At 37.3% G+C, this 24633-nt stretch overlaps 1 protein-coding gene across 2 annotated transcripts; it reads right to left on the bottom strand.

Moving 5' to 3' along the window:
- Positions 1-4328: 4328 nt before the first annotated feature.
- SFT2D2 (SFT2 domain containing 2) lies at positions 4329-22546 on the bottom strand. Of its 2 annotated transcripts, none has more exons than XM_034412120.3 (9): positions 22311-22546; positions 19295-19381; positions 16781-16866; positions 16520-16601; positions 12204-12239; positions 12051-12109; positions 9959-9988; positions 9240-9282; positions 4329-7984 (listed from the first exon to the last, which is right to left on the bottom strand). In XM_034412120.3, the coding sequence occupies exons 1-8, from the start codon at positions 22371-22373 to the stop codon at positions 9243-9245; spliced, it is 483 nt and encodes a 160-aa protein (XP_034268011.1). In that variant the 5' UTR covers positions 22374-22546; the 3' UTR covers positions 4329-7984; positions 9240-9242. The 2 variants fall into 2 exon arrangements, with proteins under 2 accessions (XP_034268011.1, XP_034268003.1); XM_034412112.3 differs by having other exon boundaries at positions 9198-9282; positions 22311-22545.
- Between the last annotated feature and the right edge of the window lie 2087 nt (positions 22547-24633).

Here is a 24633-nt window from a genome sequence, read left to right on the forward strand (position 1 = left end):
AACTCTTTTTTATTGATTTACACTGCAGTTTTCATTTATTTCCCACCTAAAATGATGAGAAATTTAAGTTTTTGCAAATTTAATATTTTACTTATTCAGCATATACAGTACAGCTACCACTCGCCAAGAGATCTGGGTTGCTAACAGAGGGCAAAAGAAAGTGCTCATAGACCATGTGGCAGAGACTCCAACCCCAAAATGAGGTGAAGAGAGGATGATATATTCTAATGTTTCTTGTTTATACTGTCATTCAAAATTGACAGTTATTTACCATCTGCTAATAGACTATCTACCAATGAATATTGACCACTGTAGACTGTGGAATCCTTGGTGCTCTCTGAGCTTGATTGTTTGCTTGCAGATATTTCATAACCTGACTGGGTAACATCATCAAGCTAGTGAGTGCGGGATTTGCTCCCTTTTTATGTACAGTATCATGCTTTTCCATGTTGCTGGGGGGTATGGTTTTCTTGGTCCAAGAAAAATGAAGGAACCACTTTTCTTCTTGATCAAGGAGAATCCATACTCCCCAATGCAAGTGCTTTCTATATTATTTATTTATTATTTATTAAATTACTAGGCTGCCCATCTCACTAATACAGTGACTCTGTATAAGGAGAGAGAAAATATTACACTCACCAGCATTGATGATATTACTTCATCAGATGATGAAATATCTGCAAGCAAACAACTAGCTCAGAGAACACCAAGGACTCTGTAGGATTGCCAAAACCTGAGGGTAGAGTTAAAGGAAGTATCAGCCTAGAATCTCTACGTAGCCATAAGTGGGCTAAGACCAACTCCCTTGAATTCTATAGACCCCTATTTAACTCCAAGCAGTTACTAACTGTTGGTTGAGAAATTCCTGTGCATAAGGTGTTTAGCAATAAATCAGGTTAATTGGACCTTCACGGATGGACCTGGTCTTTTGTACCTGACAGACTACACAGTTCAACTCTGAGCTACCTGGATTTCTTCTATTGAATATCTGTACAGAAGGGCATTAACTAAATATGCTGCTTCTGGCTGCTTGCTGTAGTAGCAAGCAGGGAGAAATATATGAATCTAATCTAGGAGTTGAATATGATAAACCACTTCAAATGAACAGGTCTTAAGGAAAATGAATCGACAAGTCTGTTGGATTAAGAACCTTTGATTCATAGACTGAATGTTGTTTGCAAAGTATTTTTATCTACCTCACATAAACTATTATTGTTCCCAAAACTTTACCCAATGCTCACAAGGATGTTGTATGGAAATCATGCTTTCCATGTAAAAGAAATAATTTTCCTGATGAATACGTAGCAGCACCTAACACTGCTCTGATCATTATACCTCAAACTAAATCAAAATTACTAAGAGAGCCTACCAATTATTATTTTAATGAGTAGGACAACTGTTTCCTGAAGAGGCATCAAATATTGTTATTAATAACTGGTTTTACTACTTCAGCATACGTTTTATGGAGGGTAGTCTTAGAATCAATATTTACTTAACCTATCTAGAAATAAATTTTCCTGAGAATAGCAATAAACTACACTTACAATAGTCATGTTATAATGATGTAGGTGTCTTGGAACTATGTGGAAATGGTGTTCTAAAGTCTTCTTTCAAGATGATTCCTCAACTTCCTGATCAAGCCTACTGATCTCATGTTCCTGATGGTTTTACCATCCAAATACTAATCAGTTGTAATCCTGCTAAGCTTCTTGAAATCAGCAAGGTTGACAAGATGCTACCACTGGTTGGACTCTAGAACACCTGTCATTATTAATGGGATGTCTTAAATTAGGCTTATCAGTATGATACCTAATAGCATTTAATTTCTAGAGCTCAGTGGATCAAGTATTCCTTAACAACAGGATGAATCAAAAGTATTTGGCAAGACTCAAACTTTCCAGACTTTATGCAAATAAGTGGATTGATGGTTCAACCAGACTGTCAGCTTCTCTGAAATTTGTGAAAATAGAATTTTCTATATGCTGTTAACATTTACCTATACATTATTGCTGTACATAAGCCCTGCTGTCTGTGAATCTCGGCCACCAGCAGAAGTTAATTGGTCCTTTTTCTGAATATGTCTGCTAAAGTAATGAAAAGACTAATCTTTTCTAAATCACTTCAAGTCCAATAATTACTGATGGTGTCAAACCTTGATTAAAGAACACCAGAAAACCTGCTGTCTTTTTGTCCTCTGTAATTATGACTCGGCATTGGATGTCATGGCTAGATAGATATTTAGTTTCCTAGCTTCTGGAACTGAATGTTCAGGGAAGAGAATCCATTCAAATGGGACAGGAGATGGAAAGAATGAGTTAGCTTCTCATGGATTTCATTTGACCAAGAATTTTCTATTATATTATTATAGTTGGTAGAAAAGTCTGTAAAGTACAGCTATTAAATATCAGTTAAAGAGGAAACATATCGTTTAAATCTTTTCCCCCTGCTATATGTAAGCAGCTGTTAGCTTCAAAGAGTTTCAGATTGATTTGTTAATTATTTCTTGGTTCTGCTGAAGCAAGCAAAACGCATTTCCGAAATGTTTCTCTTCCTCAATATACTTATAAAACTCCATATATCAAGTTTGTGCTCTAACTATATGAATAACAAATAGTTGAACAAATCTAATAGGGGAAAATCCTCTGCAAATTAGATCTCTGCTTAGATCTTATTAGACACCTAATTTGGATGACTAAAATAGGATGTATCCTAGGTACACACTTGTTGTATTCTCATCCTATTATAATAATAAGTTACAGAGCATTGGTGCAACCAGATAGGTAAGCAGGGTAAACTTTGTTAGCACTTGACAAAACAGCAGAGAAAATCAATGGTCCAGTACTAGAATATTGAAAAGCATCCCAGAATCAGGCAGTGGCAAATCACTTCTGTATGGTTGGCAAAAATAAATTACATGGCCAATGCCATGTGTATAAAAGTGCCAGAGGTTGGGTTTGATTTTCCAGCATTTCACATACACCTCACTCACTTTTGCCTAGGATGAACTGAACATCAAGATGGAATTCTTGTATTCAAAGTGTAAACTATTAAGAGACCTATTTGTTCAAAACATGTTCATTTTTTTTCACCCTTTCAATTGTCTCCAATTCTCAGAGTCTGCCTAGAAAAATCTCTCCAATTTTTTGGCAAGGTTTTTTAGGAGTGGTTTGCCATTGCCTCCTTCCTAGGACTGATAGAAAGTGACTAGCCCAAAGTCACTCAGTTGGTTTCATGTCGAAGGCAGGACTAGAACTCATAGTCTTCCAGTTTCTACTCTGATGTCTTAACCGTTATACCAAATTGGCTCTTGCATGGAGCAGCAATTATGTAGAAACAGAACTGAGCTTCGGGTTAAATATTTCAGAATTTTTTTTAAAACCACACATTTTAAATACAGGTTTTTAAAAATTGTTACTGGTAGTTAACACATATCTGCATTAAGTTAACTAAGTATTATGTAGAAATTAAATTACTTTCACAGAAACATTAGTCTTTATCTTCAAATTTGCACTATAACCAATTGTTGTCCAATTATTTTCAGTTTAATTTTATATAGCAACAACTTAGATTTCAGTTTAATTCACCATTTAATTCCTTTATCTTTACCTCTTTTTATACTGTATGTGATAAAAATTAGTAAAGTTGATTTGAAATATTGTTAAACTATGAAGTTTATTTTGAAAAGGTTTTATCTAAAGCTTTAACACTATATCAACATCTATGATACTTGTATATCATTTTTAAAAATACAGTCAAAATTCAGACAGCTTTAATGGATCTATTTTCTCACCTAATCCTTTTTATGAACTAGGAATTTCAACTATTCACATTCCAACTCTTAAACATGAAAGCCAACACGAGGCTGAAGCTGATCTGGTAAACACATGTAATCAGTATTTTTGGTAAGTTTCTCTTTTCTCTAGAGACAAAATAAGAATTTTCATAAACTATATCCCTATTTCCAAGAGACTCTAAAACATTTGTTTACCTCAATTTTCACAATAACAAGATTGTATGCTATATTAAATAAAACACCAAAATGTACAGTGATGCCAGTAATTTTGTTCTTTTTTACAATCTGTTCTACTATTTAGTTTTTTTCCCTTGCTTCTAGATTCTACATTTCATTTCTTAGCTTCAAATTCAAGAGAGAAATTCAAAGCTTCAGCTTCAAAATAGATGTTGAATTCGAAGAATGTTTATAATCTCTATTACAGTATATTGACAAGAGCAATGTGTTCTCAGAAGACATGGCTTCAGTAGCAAGTTTCACAACTCTAAACATTTCAACAAAGTTGACTTTAGGAAAAACACAATATAGACATACATTGTGGAAACACTTTTATTAAAGGAGATATAGTACTGAAAAAGAGTTCCTTTCAAAAGATATTTTCTTTTAAGGCAAACAAAATTTCCAGCACAGAGAAAAGGTTACAAAAGCCAGTGTACAAAAATGGAATGTTTTTTCAAACAAAAAAAAAATCAATAGCTTATTACAAGGGTTGTGCAAAACATTCAACAGAGTTGTGTTTTTTCTGCTGTTACACAAAGAACCGGTCTTTGGCTTATTAAAGTAGCTGTATCTTTAATAAGCCTTGTATGACTGCTTCAAGCCAAATAGGGTTTTAAGCTTTGCACAAATCGGTTTAACAGTTTGAAGAGGGGTGATTCATTTGCACTCTGTGCACTCTTCAAAAGTAACTCTTTTGAACACTTTGCACAACTCTATTATGGAAATCCCTGCTAACATGACTGGGTCAAACTATAGAGGTAGGCACTTCATTTCCCATGCCCCCTCAAATAAATATATAACTCAAACAGTTCACATTATTTATATTTAGCAGTGGAAATACTTTAGAAAATGCAATAGCAATTCTCTGCAATTAAGGAAGAGTTTATCATAAGAGTACAGAAATAATGCACAAAGATAAGTGATTTAACAAACTGACAATATGAGGGGGTGGGAAAAATCACATATTTATACATATCTATATTTGCTAGAACATAAAGGCTGAACATTGGCTCAGAGAGAAAGTTATTGAAAGGCCATATAACCATATCAAGACAGCTTCCTTGATACATATTTTTAGCAGGGAAAAGCAATAACTCAGGGATGATTTCTTACAAGACATTCAATACCTTTAATAATATTATATTAAAACACATGTAAAAATATCCCTAACAAGAATTCAGCAAGGTCAAAAATTGGAGATTACTCAAATTGAATTTACAGATTCAATTAGTGTTGGATATGTACTGTAATAATTTAAGAGTCAGACAAGACAGAACATTTGTTTGTCTTAAAAGGCAAGATGTTACTGTTGACCTAGCAGGTTCACATTCTGTTAAGCAAGGACATAATTGCAACTGGAATTTGTGAGAATTATTTTAGTTTCTCCTACTTCAAACAGACATATTGTACAAAAGGTTATTTCTTCAAAGATTTAAAAAGCTGGGTTTCTCATTTGCTACCATTCTTAAGCACTGTTTTCCAATTTGACGATTCCATGAGGACTTCATGCTAATTAGGAAGTTAGGGAATTTCATTTCAACTTGGAGACCATCAAGTTGGAGAAGGCTAACACGAAGCAGCAAGATGTAAAGGCAGGAACTAATAGCTGTATGACAGTGTGGGATTCAATCCAGTAGTTGGCATAAAGTTATAAATTTCTTAATGTGGATGTCTGCATCTTCCAGCATTTCTATTACTACCCTTCTGTTATTCTACAAGAAATAGATGTAAGATGCATTACACATCAGTAGCAACAATGCATGTTATGTTAAACTCAATTATCTGAAGATGTTAACAAGGAAAATGGGTAAGATGATCCCAGCTGGTATCCAAAAGAAAGAAGTCACATAATTAAGAAATCCCAGGAGGGCGGGGCGCAAGGCGGGAATCAAGGAAGCTTCACCAAATCCTTTTAAGTTTATACAATAATTTCTCAGCACTTCATATTCAAGTGATCTTAAAACCAAGGCAGAATGTATGAAGTTTATAGTTAAATCATTCACCACAATTTACCCCTGAAACAAGAGATTTGTATCTTTTAGACTGTTGTCCCCAATCTTTTTCAGTGCTTCAGAAATGCATTAGGAAAAGACACCATCAAGTTAAATTCTGACTTTTGTATTTCAGGAGCCTTCTTGTGCCACAACAATCTACTATGAGAGAGAGTCTGCAATTACCACTATCACTAAGAACTACACATTGCTTCACTATAAAAACCTATAAAATATATATAGTTAAATATCTATAGAATATATTCAAAATTTATAATGTACGGTTCTGGGCAGTTTTATATTGTAAGCAGTAATTTTAAATGCTCCTTCAAAAAGTAGATGTAGGGAAGAATCATATCTGTTCATTTCTTAAAACCGAGGTCTTGCAGACCTAATTTTAATACATTACTTAGAGTTGTCTGACCTGTATTCATTTACAATCAGTGTATACAATTTTGTGCTTCATTCATAATGAGAGTTATAATAAAAGTGAATTATTTCACAAATATCAAGCTTACAAATCTATAAATATGTTTGCTTGGTAAGCAGTGCAATACAATTAAGTTTCCAAGATCTCTGGAGTAAAACAACCAACAATATTTATCAAAGAAGCTATGGTAAACTAGTCAGATACAAACATTGGTTCCATTGTGTACAAAATCAGAGTTAAATGTGGCTACTTCTCACTGGTAAATTTCTGTGCTCTGATATCCTGTATTAGTCTCTTTCAAAAGACGAAAGACAGCAGAACAGGCAGTATAATTAACATAGATAGTAAATCATTTTTCTTTTGGCAATAAATGCTTACAGTTCATGAATTCCATCAAAAGCAAAATTATTGGATTTTTTTTTTTTGAATAAGCATAACAGCATCAAGATAACCAACTGCAAAAACTCTCAAATAATTCTTAACATGTACACACACTAATTTTACTTCTTATGAAAAATAACCAAGGAATATGCCAATGCAAAAAGGAGAAAAAAAGATGCAGCAAAAAGTGCAGCAAAAATTGCCAATATGCTAACATCCGTCAATTTAAATAATCCCAGGATACTATCATCTTGGGAAATCAAAGCATGAAACATAATATGATTATACACCCAAACATAAAATATTGAAAGAAAAGATAGGATGAGAAAAAAAAGGCACTCAAAAGCTGAGATGTTTGTCTCCCCGTTAGATTATGGTACATTTTTGAATTATACAAATCATATCTGACCAACATGAAAATAAAAATGAGAGAGGCACTGCAGTGGCATCATGGAGATTTTTTTCAGAATATAAATTACCGATAAAGGCAGAAGTCTAGATTTTATTTCATTTCAAGGCCACATGTGTAAAAGTCCATAAATAGAAATGCTTGGAGAATCATCTTATCTATTTTTATGACTCCTACTTTTCTCCAGTTACTGTTTCTCTTGCTTATCAGACACTAATTCATGTAATTTAAAGAAAGGAATTATATTTACTATCCTGTTAGACAACAAATTAATTTCAGAAACTTCTCTCGTACAATTTGAAATCATGATTTTTAGAACATAAAGAGACATTTAGAAATATCTTTTGATAGTAAGTAGAATATTATGGAGAAAAATTCACTATACACTTAGCAAATATTTTCCAAAATATAATCTGTCCTATAGACTTGATAGAAACCTGTTGATAGAAAGAAGTAAAATGACATCCCACCCCTTCCACAATTACTAGAATATTCATTTTACTTCCAAAATAAAATCATATGAAAAAAATATTTTTTGTGGCATACATTATTAGTTTTGCAACTGAACACAAGACATAATTTATGCTGAAATTTTCATAAAATGTGTTATCTTCAGGAGAATATATGGTAGCTTTGTCTTCTGAGTCACATGTTAATTTAACACCTTAATGCTTTGTTCTTAGGCAGGTGTGTGCTGTTTCAAGAATCATTTGGTTGTGCAGGTGTTGTGGTCGTCAGTGTAAGAAGATAGCCAACTTAGCCTGCAAAAAGTAGCCAAACCAAAAGTTTTATAAGTAATTTCTCCATTAATTATCTGATTTATCTTATGCAAGGCAGAAAACTGTTTTTCTAAAAAGTAAATTGCAATTTCAAACCGGAATACACTGTTGGTAATAGAATATATTAACTGCAGTAACAGAAGGCATTCTTTTGGGGAATAAACAGAAATGCATATTCCTTTTTTAAAAAATTGCATCCCTCCAACAATCTGTTCTTTAGTTTGTAATTCAGCTGCTGATACATGTCCTCAGACTGGAACCCACATGTAGAAAAGCTTTTGAAAATAAAAAAGTTTAATAACTAGAAAGATCATAGCTTTTATTGCCCATCTATATTACATCTGCAATTGCTTATTCCATAGCATTAAATGAAGAAAATGGGAACAATTAAATAGATATTAAACTGCCTTGTTTTATGTAGAGGTTAATTAAAGGGATCTACACCTTATTAAACCTGTTTTACTTCAGGATTCATTTTAATCCTCACAGTGAATTGGGGACTATGTTCCAAATTAATTAATTTTTTTCCCCATTTTTTTAAACATAAACCTAAATTCCACTTCTCTGGAGTGGAGAAAATATAACTAGCAAACAAAATGGAGGATGCACCCTTTTAATTCCTGTGTTTTGAACATTACCAGAGTCAAATCCAGCTCCTCTCTTTGCCTAATTCCATCAGACCCAAATTGACCCTCCCTGGCCCCAAAGCTCCCACCTAAAGCAGAGGGCAGAAGCCTCCTTGCCAGCTAACAGAACAGCCCAAGTTCCTAATAAAGGAACTATAATATAGTAAAAAACTGAAACACCACAACCGTCCATCTGCTTATTAGCTGATGACCTCAAGATTCCATATCCTTTACAATGGACTTCCCCAACTCTGCTGCTCTTCTGAAAGGGCCACTTTGCCTAATAGAATGTATCCAAAGAACACGGAGGAGGACTTGCCTATCTTCCCCAACCTGGACAGCAAATCAGATCCCTAGAATATGGCAATGCACATGGTTTCTTCTCCTCAGTGTTGTGTTCTGTACTTCTGAATTTTCCCTAACATTTTCAGACTACCTCAAAAATGCTGCATGGAATGTCAAAACATCTCTCCAAGGCCCTTCCAAATGTTTGTAGAGTCCTTTTCTTTGCTATAAATTAAGATGAACGTGTCTAAAAATAAGGATATAACCATTTTACTCTAACGTACCAGTCGCTGTATTTTCTGGAAGTCGTTAGGTTGTTTGTTTACCTGTTATGTGAGGCACGCAGCAAAACATTTTTTCACAGCATCCCTGTGAAAAGAAATCCTGATGAAGCTAAGGGTGACTAGATTTAGACAACACCAGTATATTTAGGTACAGTTCATTAGCAAAGTTACAATTGAGGGAGTTTTGCTAAGCCCAATGATCCATATTATGACTTAAGGCAGTATATGAACCCATGAGCTGCCTTAGTTAAACCAATGACACCAAACAAACTCTCTCTATATTTCCTTTAATCCTATCTCAAAACTCGTATCTCCCATGAAATCCTGACAAGGAGTAATCTTGATATTTATTACACAGAAAGTCCTCAGTATCATAACTCTATATTTGTCAATCCTTTTCTTCTTCAAACTAATTAGAGTTGTCCCATGCTACTCTCTGAATTAATCACATACCTATGTCTCCATATTCTCTCCTTTCTTCATCTTCCTTCATCATAATATAGATTTAAACTTTTCATCATTCACATTAAAACTTTTCAGCATTCATTTGTAAAGCAACTCTCTATACTGATGGCAGTATTTCACTAAAACAATCAGGTACCTGTCATTCCTGCCAGGAAGTATATAGTTTTTATAAGTAATTCTTGGATTTCTGGCACACAGAACAGCTTTTCATTAAGGTTAGTTTGACTTTCCAACCCATATGAACCACGGAAGAAATATGTTTGTCCCATGAACAAAATGCGGGCAATCAAGATTACCTTGCAAATGGTATGTAAGAAATGCTGTACCTAGAAAAAGAATAGCACAAATTACTTTATTAGGAAGAACACAGAAAATCACCTTCCTCTCAAAATTCAACATTGTTAACGCACTACATTATACATGGCTGAACGCAGATGCTGGGCAGCAGTGTGCCAAGTTAGGCCATGCTGAACTACACTAAGACTAAGGCTTTAATTTTAAAATCAATTTATATAAGGCTGACTTTTAGGGTAGTGATGACTGATCTCAGGAACAGGGGAATGAAGTTCTAGAAAACAAGGGCAACAGAACTTTCTTTGTATCACTTTGGTCATGGCTGATCAAGAAGATAAATGAATTCAAGAAATGAACTTTGTCAGTACATTTGTAATATCATATTTCACTGCAAGTGGAAGGATATGTAATCAGAAATGTAAGTATTAGATGCCCCCAACCCCAACTATGTTTTCCATAGATTTTCATTCTATAGAGATGATGTGAATTTTTCATTATATTGGATGAAGAGAGTAAGTGGAAATGAGAAACTATGTCAAGAAAGTAATTCATCTCCATTCATATAAAATTTGATAGTGGAACTATGGCCTATTTTATTAGATAATCAAAGAAGATCTGGAATTAAACACTGGAATTAAACACAGATTGCTATTATATATTTGGTTCAACGTTGCTAAATTAGTAGGTTATTCAACCAAATAAATAATATGTTTTCATTCATATCCAAATTGTTTTAGAAAATCTACAAGAATGGATTTATTATTCATATGTTCTTAAATATCTTCAAATATTAATTCTAATAAAAACTGCTTTGGTGAGCTGAACATTATTAAATGTTTGAGTCATCATATTTGTATGGATGGCTGCATATCCTAATGAGTTTCCAGAAAAGAAAAACGTTAAAATGAATGCAGCCCCTAAGCTGATTTTCATACATGCATATGCAGGTGTATGAAATCCAATGTTAATTCATATTCAGTATTTTAAGAAGCTTGATAAGCAATTGACGAAGTTTTATGAGATTGGTAGACTCACTGTTTTCTTTAACTAAATTACCATCTTCATATGAAAAAGGAAATTTTAATCTTCTGGATTTTCAGTGATATCACTGGGAATCTTTTGGGTATTCAAGTGATTTTTTTTAAAAAAAAATGTTTGAGTATAATTGAAAAATTATTTGATCCTCATAATATCTTGGTTGGAATCTGATTTCTCTTTTAGCTAGGATTGAGTTGTTTTTATCCTATTAGTCTAGTAAACATATTTGGAGGATTTAGGGTAGAAGTTTAATTCTGAGACTGTTTACAAGAAAAACACACACTTTGGATAAGAGTAACATAAAGATTGCAATAGATATTTTTAAAGAACCTGGGCACAGACTGGTTTAGTACCTTAAGCTAGGTTATTGTCCTTTTAACTATTAAGTATTTGGAAATGGCTAATATATTTGCTTGAAATCTGTTTTACTATTCAGTTTGGCCCCTTCTGAATCCCACAAACTATTTGTTTTACTGGAAAACACTGAAGATTTTAAATTAATAAACTATGGACTAATCCATGATTCCCCCCCCCCCCAAGATTCTGGAAGTGTCTTTTTTATAGGGTTGTGGAGAGTGACAGAGAATGACTTGCCCAAAGTCACCCAGCTGGCTTTATACCTAAGTTTGAGTAGTCTGGTTTCTAACCTGTTGTCTTTAAATATTACCTCAAACTGACTCTTAATAAAACTTTAGAACTAAGATTCATATGCCGGGAATAACCTGGAGTTCAGATGCGGAATGAGTCAGATCTCATCAAGAAATCGAATGTTCATGCAATCCTGCAAATCACTGCCTTTGCATTATATGCAAATGTGGGCCTGGTTTCTCATATGAAATACAATGAAAAGAGATACTTAGGACAATGCCTTCAAAATTCCTAGGAGATTAGGAGAAAATATCTTGGCTTCATGATAGTATGCTTTATGTGAGAAGGATTCAAGGTCTATGAAGATATAAGAAAGGCTTTTCTTCCTAGATGCACAAGAACTTCCAATTATTGTCAAAGATCTATATATACAGGAAAAAAAGCCAAGAAAAATGAGGTGATACATACCATGCCAAGGCAAAGAATTGTAAAATGCAAAAGAGGAGAGTAAGCCCCTTATTATGCCACTGAAAAGAAAAAGATAGTTACAACTTAGACAACAATTATTTACAAATTATTTTATTAAGACATATCAGTCACACTGTAAATTTGTTTACTTACCCAGAAAGCTGCACACAGAGTTAATATGAGGCATAACTAAAAAAAAAATATACAGAGAAAAAGACTTTGAATAAGAAATGCTATCTAACCTAATAGCTAGAGATAAATAAATAAATAAACGGGCTAAATAAATTTAATTTATTTAAGGAAGCATATAAGCATTGCTTTAATAGTAATAGTTAATCTTGAAGTAAACAATTAAGGTGCGTTTGTAATTGTTCTTTATCCCCATACAACCTAAAAGTTTCTCGTTCTGGTAAAATCTAAGTTTTCTTTTTTGCACGTATGTTCTTTCTAAGTTCTAAATTAATTAGGAATTATACTTATGCAATATATGGATAGAAAATATCATAGAAATAAGGTTCTTATTGGGTAAAATATCATAGAAATAAGGTTCTTATTGGGTAAAATATTTCAGCACCTTTTCCTGAAAGATTAAAACCCATGTCCAAATACTATAGCAGCAATACTACAGAGATCTACCTACAATAACATTAAAAAGTAAGCAACAACCTAAAACCTCCCATTTGCCTCCATACCAAAGTAAAAATTCCTACATCCCAATTTTCTATTATGGTTTATGTTTATGGTATGTATATTTTAAAGATGATAATGATGAAGCAAAGAGCCTTGGTGGCGCAGCAGACTAATGCACGGTTAAAGCAACACCAGCTGCCTGCAATTACTGCAAGTTCAAATCTCACCAGGCTCAAGGTTGACTCAGCCTTCCATCCTTTCGAGGTAGGTAAAATGAGGACCCGGTTTGTGGGGGCAATAAGCTGACTTTGTATAAAAAAGCACACCGCTTGGGGGGGGGCGAAAGCCCTACTAAGCAGGTATATACAAAAGTATGAAGGCTATTGCTTAACGCATTGTAAGCCGCCCTGAGTCTCCGGAAAAGGGCGGCATATAAATCGAACCAATAAATAAATAATAAATAAACAGGGAAACTGCAAATAAGACATGTACTGTATCAAAACATAACAGAAGAACACAGTTTGAAGGGACATTGGAGGTCTTCTAGTCCAACCCTCTGCTCAGGCAGGAAACCCTGTAGTATTTCAGACAAATGGCTGTCCAATCTCTTTAAAACTTCCAGTGTTAAAACATACATAACTTCTGGAAGCAATTTGTTCCACTGATTAATTGTTCTAACTGTCAGGAAATTTCTCCTTAGTTCTAGCTTGCTTCTATCCTTGATTATTTTCCATCCATTGCTTCTCGTCCTGTCTTCGGGTGCTTTGGAAAATAGGTTGACTCCCTTTTCTTGTGGTAACCCGAGATATTGGAATACTGCTATCATGTCACCTGTAGTCCTTCTTTGCATTAAACTAGATCAGGGTGTCAAACTCAAGGCCCATGGAGTGCTTAGATCTGGCCTGCGAGGCTGCCCTGGAAACAGCTGAAGACCGACCTGTGGCACCTCCGCCAGTGAAAACAGAGCTTGGGAGGGCTCTGTTTTCCCTGGCAGAAAGTTGCAGGAGGCCATCACAGCTGGAAATGGAGATCAGGAGCCTGTTTTTGCTGGCAGAGTGCTCGAACTATCAAAGATGCCACCGACACTAGTGACGTCGAACTGGCCATGCCTACCCTGGATACACACACACCCTGGCCCCTGGGGCCAAACACAACCCCGATGCGGTCCTCAATGAAATTGAGTTTGACACCCCTGAACTAGACATCCCCAATTCCAGCAACCATTCTTCATATATTTTAGCCTCCAGTCCCCTAATCATCTTTGTTGCTCTTCTCTGCACTCTTTCTAGGGTCTCTACATCTTTTTTACATTGTGGCGACCAAAGTTGGGTGTAGTATTGGTGTGGTCTTACCAAGTCATTATAAAGTGGTATTAATACTTCACATGATCTTGATTCTATTGCTCTGTTAGTCAAGATGGGAAGGCCTGGAAAAAAACCCAGAAAAATTGGGGGAAAATAGATTTATTTCTGGGTTTTTGGTTTTTTTTTTAATTTCCCCTCCCCAAATGGTTTTGGAAAACCCCTGTTTTTTCCCCAATTTCCCCATGTGGCCTAGGACTACATTGGCTTTTTTGGCAGCTGCTGCACACTAAAACATAGGTGGTAAAATTAAATCTCTTTAATTCTTTACAGCAGGGGTCAGCAACCCGTGGCTCCGGAGCTGCAAGCAGCTCTTTGGGCCCTCTGCCATGTCTCCCTGTCCCATCATTGGTTGGCCCTCCCCCTCATTTCTTTTTTGGACTCCAACCCGAAGTGGCAGGAAGCGAAGGCTGCCTTAACGCGCAAATCTGGCATAAAGGCAGGTACAGGGCAGCTTCTCTCCTGCACTCTCCTCCCCCCCTCCTCTCATAACCCTCTGGCCAGCTGTGGCTGACTTGGGAGCATGCACACGCGTGAGGAGACCCTCCTTGAGTGAGCCACTGCCCACCCCGCATGTGCCTTTCCTGAGCTTTGGCACTCGCTTGAAGAGGGTCTCCCCGCATGTGCGCACTCTCTCTGAGAGGAGGAGGGGGAGAAGGGTCGCTGGAGAGTGCAGGAGCGAAGCTGCCCTGTACCTGCCTTTGTGCCACATTTGGACCTAAGGCAGCCTTTGTTTCCTGCTGCTTCGGGCTGGAGTCCAAAAAAGAAATGAGAGGGGTGGGGCCAACCAGTGATGGGACAGGAATGGAAACTCCTCATTTTGAAATGGTAATACAAATCCCCAAGATAATTACTATTTATGTTGTATAAGAGAGAGTAGCATATTGCTTTGCCAATTCACATGACTTCCTAATATGCAACTATTACACATCCACATGAACTTTTCAATTGCCTCAACAGAATTAAAATTACTCTCTCAGGAAAGACACATGTGTGTTCTCTCTCTCTCCCTCCATGCTCAGCCGAAGAGCTGCCGGTGTGGGCAAGGACACAGCAAGGCGATGGCCGGAACATTAGTGCAGGAGAGAAGCCGTGTCCTGTTAAGACCCTCTTAAGCGAGCGGCCTCCCACCCCACGCACGCCTTTACTGCGCTTTGCTCCAGGCCAGGGAGTTACAAGAGGAGAGGGGAGGAGGAGGACTGTCGCCCAAAGGGAAGGCGGGAGACACACACACAAACACACACACACACATACACACATAGACATAGAGAGAGACACATACAGAGTGATTCACAGAGAGACAGAGAGAGACACATACAAAGTGATACATAAAGAGGAGAGAGAGAGAGATACAGAGGGAGAGAGACACGGGGAGAGAGGGCAAGATAGGGAGAGGGACAGACACATAGATACAGAGAGTGGGGGAGAGGGGGAGAGACAGGGAATGGTTTTGTGGCTAGGGGATCATATGACTGGATGGGAGTGAGTGACATCAAGTTAGCTACCCAGGTTTTGTGGCTCCTGGTGTGTTTTTTTTCTGTAGGCAATGGGTCCAAGTGGCTCTTTAAGGGTTTAAGGTTGCCGGCCCCTGCTTTAGAGGTTGTGTATTGTTAGCTATATCATATGTGGGTTATTTTTTTTTAATGATGTACGGTTTTCATTCCTTTTTTTCTTATAAGTTGTCTAATTTTGATGTATGTTACTCAGAGTCACATTGTTTGAATTGAGTGGTCATATAAATCTTTGTAATAAAATATATATTCCTCCTCTTTCCAGAGTTCTAGAGTGTATTGATATAAGTTGTTCCCCCAGGTAAAAGATTTGATACTGCCACCACCTGTTCTTGGAATAACTTTTCATCTGAAATCTAGGTGGAACTAAAACGAGATTGCTTTCCCCAAATTCAGCTTCCAAATAAAAGATCCCAATTATTCTTAATAATTGGATTCCTGTGGTTTGGTATATAACTTGTATTTAAATATTGTGTATTTCTTTCCAACAGGTTCCTATATTAAGTCTCACTTATTATAAAACCCTTAAGAACCATAGACAATTACAGTAATCTATATCCATTTATAGTTATGAGCAAAAGCAATTTTTTTTAAAAAGCAAAATGGTATTTATCTAAACTTCTTTAAAAGAATGTGGGACAACTTTTTGGGCAAAGAGATGAACTTTAAAAAACCCAGTCTCTGAGGTTTTTTTTCAGCATCATAGGGTGGTGGGACTAACTTTCTATCATTTTAAAGAGATGATATGCCAGATATATAAATCTCTTAAAGACTGAATACTACAATTCTGCTTTTTTCTGCAAAAGCTCTTTTTTAAAATTTCTAATTTTTGCAGGGCAATTAGAAATTGAGGTTTTTAAAGACCAGAAAAAAGTAGCTTTGAAATCATGTATACCCCTCTGTACAAACAATATTGAATTGAACATTCTCATTAGTCATTAAGAAACGAACAAGAGAAATGACTTACAAGCATAAGAATTGTAGCTATCAAACGAGTGGGTTCAAACATTCTTTTTAATTGTTTCACTGGTCCCATAAGAAAGACGGTACTGCAAAAGAAAATGATTAACATAACCTTCAACAAATATATAGAATAAAAATATTTTGACTTAATCACATAGCAGCAGAAATTAACAGAGTTATGTATTTCAAGTATTACTAATGCTAATCTCATTAATACATTTGAAAGTCTTTTATCATCTACAAGTTCAAAATAAGAATCATTTACCTTCCAAGGGAGGAGATATTTCCCAGGGTGTAAAATACTCCAAACAAGATAACTCCTTTCTTAGGAACCCATAGTAGACATGAACCCTAAAAAAGAGAAAATGAAATAAGGAGCCTGTAAAAAATGTATATACTGTACTGTAGATAAAAGTATAAGGGGCTATTAAATTCAGATTCTCTTATTAACTCTCAGAGTCTGTTTGTTAAAGCATTAAATATGCCAATAAAGAAACTTAAGACAACATTACTATGTATAATTCACAGTCCTGTTTTCAGAGGGAGCAATTATCATATAATAATAAACTCAAACTTCTTGAATGTTAATCCTTACTTAGCCAAAATAGCATAATCCATGTATAAGTGGGTGGAGAGGGAACTCGGCTTTGAGTACACCCCATGGACACAGGAAATGCCCTGATCAGCAATCACAAATAGGGAGGAAATGGAAAAGTGTCTCTAAGAGGCTGAAGAGAAGTATTCTGCAGACAGTCTTTGATTTTATTTATTTATTTATTTATTTATTTATTTATTTTATTTAGATTTTTATACCGCCCTTCTCCCACTGGACTCAGGGCGGTGAACATCGCATACAAAATTTAAATTTTTTTATAAAAAGAATTAAACAAATTTTGGCCCAATAAATTTAAAACACCCCAACTAAAATCAATTAACAATTAAAAATATCTAAAGGAGGGGGGGGTTAAGCCAGCCCGGCTTGATGAAATAAAAAAGTTTTAAGGGCACGGCGAAAAGCACGGAGATCTGGGATCCTACATATCTCTGGGGGAGGTCGTTCCAGGTGCTGCCACAGAGAAGGCCCTCGCCCTGGGGTCGCCAGCCAACATTGTCTGGCCGACGGCACCCTGAGGAGTCCCGCTCTGTGGGAGCATACTGGCCCGTGGGAGGCTATCGGTGGCAGAAGGCGGTCCCGTAAGTACCCAGGCCCTAAGCCATGGAGCGCTTTAAAGGTGGTAACGAACACCTTGAAGCGCACCCGGAAGGCCACAGGAGCCAATGCAGCTCGCGCAGGAGGGGTGTCACATGGGAGCGCTCCGTCGGTCCCATAATCCCCCGCATTCTGCACCAGTTGGAGCCTCCGGGTGCTCCTCAAGGGGAGCCCCATGTAGAGAGCATTACAGTAGTCCAGGCAGGGGGTGACGAGTGCCTGAGTGACCGTGCATAAGGAGTCCCGATCCAGAAAGGGACGTAACTGGCAAATCAGGCGAACCTGATAAAAAGCCCCCCGTGGCCACGGCCGTCATATGCTCTTCTAAAGACAGCCATGCGTCCAGGAGGATGCCCAAATTGCGAGCCCTCTCCATGGGGGCCAGTGACTCACCCCCAATAGCCAGCGATGGCACCAGCTGGCTATATCGGGACGCCGGCAGCCACAGTCACTTGGTCTTGGAAGGGTTGAGTTGGAGCCTGTTTCTCTCCATCCAGACCCACACGGCCTCTAGGCACCGGGACATCACTTCAAGGGCATCATTGGGATGGCCTGGGGTAGAGATGTACAGCTGAGTATCATCAGCGTACTGATGGAACTCCACCCCAAAACCACAGATGATCTCGCCCAGCGGCTTCACATAAATGTTGAACAGGAGGAGTGAGAGGATCGACCCCTGCAGCACCCCACAAACAAGGTGCCTCGGGGTTGACCTCTGCCCTCCTGCCAACACCGACTGCGACCGGTCAGAGAGATAGGAGGAGAACCACCGTAAAACGGTGCCTCCCATCCCCAATCTGTCCAACCGGCGCAGCATGATACCATGGTCGATGGTATCAAAAACCGCTGAGAGATCTAACAGGACTAGGATAGAGGAACAACCCCTATCCCAAGCCCTTCAGAGATCATCCACCAATGCAACCAATGCCGTTTCCATGCTGTGCCCAGGCTTGAAGCCGGACTGGAGCGGATCCAGATAGACATGCCTTCAGTTAATTATTTGGCAATTAATGTAGTTTTCTTCAAGAAACAAAGAGGTATGGTTCGGCTAGGAAAAAATATGCTAAAATGATATACTGCACAATATACTTACTTGGGAGTACACTCACTGAACTACAATTTATTTTTTGTTTGCTTATAATTTTTTGGTTTGTTGCCCCTTCAGTACACAAGTAGGAAGCATAGCATGTGCTTTGTTGCCCCTTGAGTATAGAGAATCCTAATTCCAGGGCATTAAATATTAAAGTCTTTTAATGTTCAATCAGCAAGTTTTATTTTGACTATTTTATATGGCAATTGCACTTTAAGAGATTGCAGCAGAGGTGGGTTTCAGCAGGTTCTGATCAGTTCTGGAGAACTGGTAGTGGAAAGTACTTTTGATAGTTTGGAGAATAAATCAAAACCCATTCGCCAAAACACATGTGTTACTTCAGTTAGGATATATCCATGATGTACAATAAGAAGCAGTTGAGAATAAGTGTCAGCATCAATACTATTTTGTACTGCAGGTGATAAGTGTCCCATAAGAGCAGAATTTTGTGATAAGAATAGAAGAAATTAAAAACTTACCAGAAAAGAACACAGAAATCCTATTATAAAACAAGCTATGAAAGCTTTCAGTCTGGTACTCCAGCTTAAGGTAGTTGCATCAGCTATCTGGAAATATTAAAAGGTAAAATAAGGATGCTAACAAATCAATTCAGTTCTTGATGAATGCATCTATGAAGCTTTCTTGGCAGCATTATGCAGTGTTTTCCCACTGTCTTCTTCCAGGATTGTTTTTCAATTTCCCAGTATAGCCAACAGTGCCCAGTCTTCCCATGCATTAACAAGAAGATTCTCTTTAGGTTTGTAAATAAGCAAAGATCAGTGTCAAACAACATAGTAGCTGTTGCTTTCTATTTTTTTTCCTAGCAGCTTAGTAACAGCAGGAAGTATCAAACATCTTCTTTAAAAATGTTTTAAAATAAAATGGTTCCATTTTAAGTTTCATCCATGCCAAGGAGTGGTAACACTGGACTGCGTTTTTTTACTAGAAACTTTCTTAGTTCTAAAATACTCTCCATTGTTGCCTGGGTTTCCTCTCCCGCTTTCTCATGCGCTATCAGATTAACATTTTAACATTTATACACTACCAAAATTCATTAAATTTACTCTCTTTCTGCTGTTTTACTGCTTATATGTTATGCCCAACCGCTGCTGGTTTTAGCTTTTAGCTTAAATTTAAAATCATGCTTTTATAATGGTAAAAGCTACCTGCTAAATAAGCTTTTGGAGTTTCTAATTTTAATTGAAAAATAAAATATCTTCCAGATAAAGCAGTGGGGAAACAGGAGGCAACAGTGTACACCACTTTGGTACAAATATATGTAGGATATAAATCTAATAATATAGTAAATAAATGTACAGTATTTTGAAATAGTCCAAAGTAAGGCTGTTGTGCTTCTTTTTTAAGAAAATACTAATCATTTCTAATTCCTGGCATGAAAAGATCCGTGGCCCTTCATATAAGACTGCCCAAAGCCATTTACGCTGCTTTCAAAGCTGAAGGCTGACTCAAATCTGGGTTTTCCAGCTGCCCGTCAAACTGGTTAATCAGTGCTCTACATTGGCTTTAATTTTTAAATAACTCCCCTGAGTAATTAAACCACAAATTTAGCCATAACTTTCATAACCATTTTAATCTGCAAAGCCTTTCATTGTTTGTTTGTTCCTATATGCTTGTGCTTTGCAAATACTGCTCAGAGTGATTTGCTTGTTACTGATACAACCTTTTCATAATTTCTTCCCATGAGACCCTATCCTGTTTTCAGTGTTTCAGATACCTCTTCAGTATACCAGAGACATATTTTAAATTTGGTAAAAATTAAAAACTCTTTTTTAATTCTCTAGCCATGATATCTATCAAAATGGGACTCTGCACTTTTTCAGTATCTGTGAAACTATAAAGACATTCATTTCATCAAAACAAAATACCAAAGGAGAAATGGCAAATTTTCTAAGACTAAGAAGCAATAATTCGTGTCTTCCTTTTTTAAAAAAAATATATATACTGTAATGTCAAAGGCTAAAAATGTTGGAAGTGTAATAAAGAAACAAGTAAATTACGCAAGTACTGACAGAAAGGTGTGCATATACGACTCATCCATGTTTACCCTAATCATGATTCCTTCACATAACCCAAATTTCTGGATTTACACAACACAGTAGCATAAACTAACCGGAGGAACTGTTTACTCAGCATGCTAGGCTAAGAGGTGACTATTAATGGCTCAAATACATCCTGCTAATACAGCCATGATGTGTGGGAGCACAGTGCCTTTATTCAAAATTAGGATTATTACCCTACAGCAGTGTTTCTCAATCTTGGAAGCTTGAAGATGGGTGGACTTCAACTCCCAGAATCCCCCAGCCAGTGCTGCTGGCTGGGGGATTCTGGGAGTTGAAATCCACCCATCTTCAAGCTACTATTGGAAGAAATATCCTTCTGGGTTCTGCTCCAAGTGAGGAAAAAGACACTGGAAACATGGAGACTGCTTGGAAAGATAGTTTAATGGTGGACAGGATCACATGGCTTGAGTTCCTGAACAGAAAAGAGCAGATACAGCGAGTCTCCGGGTTTTATGCTTTCTCTGGCTTTGAACATCCTGGGCCCCAGAAAGAGTATCCTGATTGGTTATCAGACTCCCAGGGGGTGGGGGTCTTAGCTAGCCTTGCTGGCTGATGTAATCTTCCCAGGTGCCATGTGGTGACTTTCTGTCCTAGATGGGTCCTATTGTGTTGCAGTTGAAGGTCCATTGACAAGGATTGAGTTTCTGCCTCTGACCCATTAACAAAGGTGGGTTGGGGGGCAGGAAGGTGGGAGTTGCTTTGTCTTTAAATCACGTTTCTCCATTTCTCAACCAGGGAAACATAATATTCTGCCTTTTTAATATTTGCTAAAATATTTCATTTTTCCAGGAAAGGGGTGGGTGCTAACTTCCTACACTACCAAGGTTGAGAAACACTGCCCTAGAGTTAAAAGCACCAGAACTTTGCAGAATGAAGAAAATGACACCTGTAAATAGGTTTTAGATCACAACTTTCACCAACCTCAGCCAGAATGACCGTAGTCGCTGGAGTAATGTAAATTATAATTTACATTACTCCAGCGACTACAGTCATTCTGGCTGAGGTTGGTGAAAGTTGTGATCTAAAACCTATTTACAGGTGTCATTTTCTTCATTCTGCAAAGTTCTGGTGCTTTTAACTCTAGGGCAGTGTTTATATATTTGTTTATGTAAGTTTATATATTTATATATATAAATATACACACACACAGCCAGCCTAGTTAAAAAAGCTGTCAGTAACGAGAAGTAAGAAACAGACTCGGGAACATCCGTGGGAAAAGAAAAGGAGGACGGGGATGGGCAGAAAGAGCTCACTTGGGAGACTACACGGAGTACTGGCGGTGGACAGAAGCAGCAAAACATGATGAAACAAGACAAAGGAGAAAGTCCAAAAGAAAACACAACCTAAACGGAAGAAGACGACACAGGTGGTAACTTGGCATCGCTTTAACCTGTTGAAATAAAGAGAAGCTTACCTCTGCCAGAGGTCCCGGGTCCTCCGCGTCCTGCCCACTGAGAACTCGCTTTAATTTATCCATCCCTCCTGGTCCAGGCACTCCCGAGTTTCGCCAGTTCCGATATCGGTTCCAAACAACCTCCTCTAGGTTCGCAAGACTACAGCTCCCAGCAGACAGAACATTCAGATGTTTCTTAAGCTTCCGTCTTCCGCCCGGTGACTTTCAGAGCTACTTATCCCGTCCCACCGCTGCGCTGCAGGTCGGGAAATGTAGTTGGGGTGTTTCCCACTTACGCGCGTAGAAGGAGTTTTTAGTCCTGAGGACAAGGCTCTTTTCTTCACGCGTTTAGCTCGGTGTTCCTCAACGTCAGCCACTGTAAGATGTGTGGACTTCAAATCCCAGCATGCTAGCAAGTGAATTCTAAATATCGGAGTCTATACATCTTAAAGTTGCTGAGGTTGAGAAACACTGGTTTGTCTCATGCGGTTTTGCTCGTAAAAGGAAATGGCTACACACAGTCTGTACTGTAGATATATTCTGGACTATAATTGAGCGCATTTGTCTTGACTGCTTTGGTTAGACAAAGCTTATAATATAAACCCCTTAATTCAAGATGACTATGCATTGTTCAAAACCATCTGGTGTCCTAGTGTTACCTATTTTTTTCTTTCTTATTACATTGTGGAAGGACAGTGTGACGAGATTTTTCTGTGCAAAAGTCAAGGGTGCTTTTCTCCTTGATGGTCTGACTACGTGCTCAGCAAAAAAAAAAAAAAAAGGTCTGAACTCCTTAGAGAATAATAAGCAAGCTGTTACCTAGATTTGGTGGCATTAAAGTACAGTATTAAAAATATGTTAGAGCAGGTATATATAAAAGGGCTTTTATTCTAGGTTTGGCAGGAGATATTGCTGGAAAGGCAATGGGACAGGACATTAGGGGACAGGACTACAGAAAGCAATTGCTATTGTTTTTTTCCTGTGTTTTGCTTAACATTATTAACCCCGAAGGGGAATAATGTGATGGGCATATCTATATTATTGACTACCAGCATCAAAAATTTACACCATTACTGCTGCAATATAAAACTTTTCTGCATTGGTGACGATCACAATAATGTTTGGATTATCCTATAAACTATCAATAAGGTTAAGCTCTAAGGCAAAATTATTGTTCGTTTTACATATTCAGGATTTAATTATGTCCTATTGAAGGAAAGTAAGAACACATGGTCGCTAAGCCATGCTTAGCTTTAATATACTTTAATATTCTACTCACATACAGAATGAATTTTTCCTACGGAGTCCCTTCATGTTTTTATCTGATTTTATCTGAAAATTGAAGCAGAGTCCAAGGAAAATAGATAAAATGTGTGCAGTACTTTCAATGTTGAATTTATGTTTACTGACGAAGAAGGGAGACTAGTATAGAACTATTTCAGGCTATTTAGCTCTCATCAGCTAGCCATACCCTTCTGGGATGCAAACCCAAATGTTTCTGTCGGTAAACAAATTCAACACAAAAACAGTTTATCGCAAAAGCGACTGCCTACGAAGGCCCCTGGATTGGGCCTGAAAGGAAAAGCGGAAGCAGTATGCTCCATCCCATAATTGGGTAGACACAGTTGTCCTGATAGACCGGTACGACCGGAAAAACAGTACTTTCAATGTTCAAATGCAACTGTGTAGCTAAAATCCCATTGATTCCCTTCAACACCCATGTTTTTGAATCAATGATACTGGTGTGTTTTCCTTAATGTAAACAAGCATAATTATATATTCATGACTTGTGTATGGGAGAAACAAGTATGGTGGTTTTCCATACCTAGTGTAACCTACATTCACATATTGTATAAATTCTTATCAATAACTATTTGAATATTGTAGAACTAGGTTATCTACAATTAAGCAAGAGTTCTTCAGAGGATAGTAAACTCCATTCTACTATAGCCAGCAGGGTGAAATGATGGACAAACCAGGGAATAGAATACCATTCGGGAATTGGCACGGGTTGGCAGTAATATATGGCCTTCCTCATCACTGACTTTTCACCAAGTTGTCTAGGCTTGTTGATAATATCCAGTGAGCAAAATAATATTGATCATCACCCTTAGAAGTTTGTGAGTTAAAGAGTTTCTTCTCCATAGACAGCCAAGGAAGCAAGTCAACTAAAGCTTAAAGATCAACTCCACTATTACAATAATTTTTTTCTTCCATTCCATTGTATATAATTCTCAGAGACTGCCTGGACATGTCCGTGCAGCTTTCTTGGCAGTTTTTCAAAAGTGCTTTACCATTGCTTCCTTCGTAGCATGGACAGAAAGTGACCAGCTCAAGGACACCC

This window comes from Pantherophis guttatus, chromosome 5 (genome assembly GCF_059756535.1).
Source record: "Pantherophis guttatus breed Tessera chromosome 5, ASM5975653v1, whole genome shotgun sequence".
Taxonomy (NCBI): domain Eukaryota; kingdom Metazoa; phylum Chordata; class Lepidosauria; order Squamata; family Colubridae; genus Pantherophis; species Pantherophis guttatus.

Bases quoted from the DNA above. Each gene is read 5' to 3' on its own strand.
- SFT2D2 (XM_034412120.3), bottom strand. From the start codon at position 22,373: ATGGATAAATTAAAGCGAGTTCTCAGTGGGCAGGACGCGGAGGACCCG. The intron at 19,382-22,310 runs GTAAGCTTCTCT...TAATATTTCCAG, and splicing joins ACCCGGGACCTCTGGCAGAG to ATAGCTGATGCAACTACCTT. The intron at 16,867-19,294 runs GTAAGTTTTTAA...TCTCTTTTTTAG, and splicing joins GATTTCTGTGTTCTTTTCTG to GGTTCATGTCTACTATGGGT.